The sequence below is a fragment of the Atta cephalotes genome, assembly GCF_000143395.1.
Source record: "Atta cephalotes unplaced genomic scaffold scaffold00038, whole genome shotgun sequence".
Taxonomy (NCBI): Eukaryota; Metazoa; Arthropoda; class Insecta; order Hymenoptera; family Formicidae; genus Atta; species Atta cephalotes.
In genome coordinates this window covers 1,942,162-1,946,807 of record NW_012130102.1, presented here as the reverse complement: position 1 = coordinate 1,946,807, position 4,646 = coordinate 1,942,162, and the positions used below count along the sequence as shown (strand labels likewise).

The 4,646-nt window shown below is 27.2% G+C and overlaps 1 protein-coding gene across 1 annotated transcript in view; it reads right to left on the bottom strand.

Annotated features, from left to right (window-relative positions):
* The window catches only part of LOC105621913 (unconventional myosin-IXa), a 20,896-nt gene extending 16,797 nt beyond the window's left edge, over positions 1-4,099 (bottom strand). Inside the window, exon 1 of the mRNA XM_012203350.1 lies at positions 4,009-4,099. Within this exon, the coding sequence (XP_012058740.1) occupies positions 4,009-4,099 (91 nt within the window). The remainder of the gene's footprint in view (positions 1-4,008) is intronic.
* Positions 4,100-4,646: the final 547 nt, after the last annotated feature.

Here is a 4,646-nt window from a genome sequence, read left to right as displayed (position 1 = left end):
GAGAGAGAGAGAGAGAGAGAGAGAGAGAGAGAGAGATTAAATTCTTATTTATATACAAAATTACATTTCCGTTTCTAGGAATATGTTTTTCATTTAATTCTTATAACTTTATAACATAAAGAAGATTATTGTATGTAAAGAAGATTATATTTTAACATAAATGTAAGAGTAAATTGAAACTAAAATTAATAAAATTAATAAAATTAAAAGAAATTAATAAATAAATTTAATAGAGAAACTTTATAACATGCCTGTGCAATGATTTATAAAATTAAAATAGATATTCAGAAATTATTCTAAAATATAATAGAGATAAAAAACTGGAAAGGGAGAGCTAGAAACTCTTAAAGGAATAGAGATAGAATAAAGAAAAAGAAAGTAACTTTAAATATACTGTTATGCTTTGGCACTGGCAAAGAGATAACGAAAGGGGTGAATTAATCGTGGCAGGTACTCTGCATTCCTCTCTTGTGCGCGCAGATTACCGAATCGCGGTGAAATTAATGGCGATGCCCGCACGTATGTCGAAACTTAATTCGTAATTAGACGTGAAGGCTTATCTTGACGCGTGATCCATTTACAAATTTGGTCAATGGATACTTTTTCCCAAAAAATTTGCGCAATAGTTCGTCGCTATTTTCATAATAAAATTTTAATTAAATTAAGTACGAAAGTAAATTTCATTTTGGTTTATTTTTTCCAGCACATTAAAGATTACATGAAACAAATTTCAGAATAAAATATTTTATCTGCTATTTTATTAAAATTATTACAGATCAAATAAAAATTAATGTGTGGATTTTTTGATAATTATAGTACAACAGTAACAATCACCCAAGAAGATTATTTTTTGCAAAAATTCAATTGCAATTGTATGTACATATAAAAAATACATTAATATAAGTTACATTCTCAAGCACTGCAAAAGACAAGCAAAGATTATCGGAAAATATAAAGAATTTTCAAAATAACACTTTTCCACAGAATAAATAAAGGATGTTACACGGAATAAATAAGTGACTGTCAGATCCATATGTCGAATCTTGATAAAATGGTAATTTCTTTCGATGCTAGTTCGCCGTGGAACTTTGCAAATGTAAACTTTACCAAGTGGCAATAAACGTAACAATCTTGAGCAATATCAAAACAAGAAGTCCTATCTAGAATATACATTGTAAAGCGTATCTATATCTGCAACGTACGTCCAGTCCGCATTTAATTTCTCTGTTGATGGATTTTATCGAATTATATTTAATTATCGAGTTATATTTAATTATATACTAGTAATGAATATATATTTTTATATTTGTTGATTTTTTACAATAAGCTTTTTATAATAATATTTATTCATAGTCAGATCCATGCTTTTCTTATTTCAAAATATCCTATAAAGAGTTTTCCAATATACTTTGATATATCTCATGATAAAAATTTTAATGATTACATTTTAAAAAAGCATAAGAAGTTATTAAGTGAGAATTAGTTTTTTTAAATTAATTAACTGAGTACATTCTTTGTACTACTTTGATTACTTCATAAAATCTTTAATAAATACGCACACACAAATGCACATTGTAACGTAGTATGATCTATATACACATCGTTTATACTTCGTGCTTTTCACGCATGTGCGCTTACAGCACATGGGAGCAGTTGCAGCTGGATACGTATGTATCAGTTTAGGCCATTGCCCTGCATAAATCCCAGCGAGAAAATATCTTTTTCTTCGTTTTATTATCAATAACATAATTATTTATAAACGTAATAGTTCATAAAATAATGGCAGTTTCCAGTTTTTGGAACCATTATGGTTTTGTAAACATTATAATGTGGAAAAACAAGCATGTTTAAGATTGATAATAATGAAGAAAAAAAATATTTTCTCACTGGGATTTATGCAGGGCAATGGCCTATAAAAATTCAAGATTTTTTAATTTTTACAAAATTGTTAAATAAAATGGTTTCTTTCACTATTCACAACTTTTAAATAAATTTATTTAAATAAAAGAGAAAATCTAACAAAAGAAACAAATCAACGAATTTTATGATATAATATTACTTTTTAAAGATAATAACTTATAATATTAATTAATGTGCGCACAATGTAAGACGTAAATATTTTGAAACTGTACATTTTTAAAATAAATTTGAAATTTATATAATAAAAATATACTCTAAACATCCTTTATGCTTTTTTAATGAGAATAACATTTTTACAATTAATAATTAAAATCATATTATATAGGGTGTATATATAATTAAATAATTTATCAGCTTTATGCAATTTTTCTTCTCGAAGAAGTTAATAATGACAAAGAAGTAGAAGGTATTTTAATTATATCTCATCTTCCCACTCCTTCCACCTAATTACTCAAGAAGCCCGTAATTGTGAAGGACGCGCTATAATGAAACAATAGCTGTAAGGATGTCTTAGACTGCAGAATAATGACGCTTCCGAGTTGGGAAAGAATCGAGTAAAAAAGTTATCTTGGTTGTGGCTCCTCCTATTTTTTCAAAACTCTTCTTCTATTTATATTTAATCTGACAGTCTAAAAAAAAAATTAACATATGCATTTGCAACGTAAAGATCATCATTGATGTCCAACCGTTTATAAAACAATTTATAAAACAGTCTGTTCAGAAATAACGAAATACGCTTAAGTTATTTAGAATTACACAGAATGTTTGAAAAGATATATAATTTATTTATTAACTACATATTGACAAATGATTTGCAAAAATAATAATAGAAACTCTTAAAATCATTATTTAAGTTAGTTATTCAATATTTAAGTTCCGTTTATTTAAATAATTAAATTAAAAATTTAATATTTAAAATTTTTTAAATAATTTTAAATATGGAATTTTATTTACTTTTTCTATTTATTTGATAAAATTAACATTGAGTATCTAAACACACACACATTTTACTGATTACAAAAAAATGAGCCAAAATTGAAGGACATATTGGCAATAAAAACACATAAATATAATCGTTTATGACAATTAATATAAATGTGGTATGTGATATTAATTTCTTATTCTGAGCATCATATAAATTTTTTTGAAAGACTTTAATCTCCGGATACAGTTAAGAATGCTGGAAGGTAATCAAGGAAGAACAGCCGCGAAGATGTAAAAAAATTGTATTACTTTAACTGTAAAGCGTAGGCAACTTTTATAATGACCACCACAACTCTTCATTTTCAGCATAGCAGGGTCGTACCAAGTGTTTTGGAACCTGCCTGAATAGTTAAATCTAACGGTTTATCTCATAAATCTTCATTATTAAATAAAATAATCTATTAACTGAATATTTATAAAATAGTATTTATAAAATAGGAAGATACAAATTTTAATTACTGCCGCAAAAACTGATCAGTAAAAGTACTTTTTGTTCCTGAGAAAAGCTTTTTTTGTTTTATTTATCAAGCTTTTTGTATTTATTAATTGTATATTAAACTCAAATATGTTAACATATATGTGTATATAATAACTCTTTTAAAAGTATTATATAATGTTTTAAGAAACCAAGATTCAGATGTTACGCAATTTTGTTTTGGACTTAAAATTCATATATCACTAAATTCAAAGATTTCATAAATTTAAGATTTCATAAATTCAGGAATAATAAAATATAGTAATTTCATATTTGTACGTATTAATATAAAATTTTACAATTAAAAATATTACAAAATTTTAAAATATTAGAAAATTCTAGATGAATGACGTATTTCAATACGCAAATTTCAATCGTAAATTTCAAAATGGAAACGATATAGTGATATATATTTAATAATAAATATATATATTACATATAAAAGAGAGAAAGTATTGTATAGATTTTAGGACACAAACATGCGATAAATATATGTTGAGAATCTAAGAAAATGTATAAATTCTAAGAATAAAACAAAGTAAATTTATGGATTACAAGTTTTAATAATCAAGAAAAAGTTCCATATTGTTAAAATTAACAAGAAGATGTTGTCACAGCTTTGCAACTACCTTGAAGTTTTTTCTCGGTCTCCCAGAACTTCTGTAGCTCCGTAAAATACTTGTCCAATATGAAGACTTTGGAGAGACCGAGGGTAGCCATTTCAGCTATTCGATTCTCAATCTCGTTCAGAATTTTCCTTATTAAGCTTGCCCTTAGATTTTTAATCTAACGTTTTTGCGGATCTAACGAAACAGAACATCTTGGCGTTCCCGCGTCTTCGTATCCTCGGAGCACTCGTCACCGCACTCACACATCTTTCACCGTAATTTTTTCAACGTTAAAGGCACTCAAATTTGCATCACATTGCACTATAAAATTATTAATCTATCCAAGGATTTCTACACTAACGCTTGAGAATTAAAATGCTCGAGAAATTTCGAATAAATACACTGCAAATTAAATTTTTAACACTGCAGGAGACAGAGAGATCAGATTCATACACGAATATGATCTGTCGATTAATCTGGATTAATATATTAACTTGGCACAATTTTTTTACGAGTGTAAACTTTATTTAAACAGCCTATGCACTTTTGGACATGCGAAGAGTGTCGAGCCGTCGCGTTCAACTGGGCGTCATTGTTGCCTGAGACCCACCTTCTGGGCCTTATTTCTCCTAAAGCGCCTTCGCCGTAACTCCAAAAGG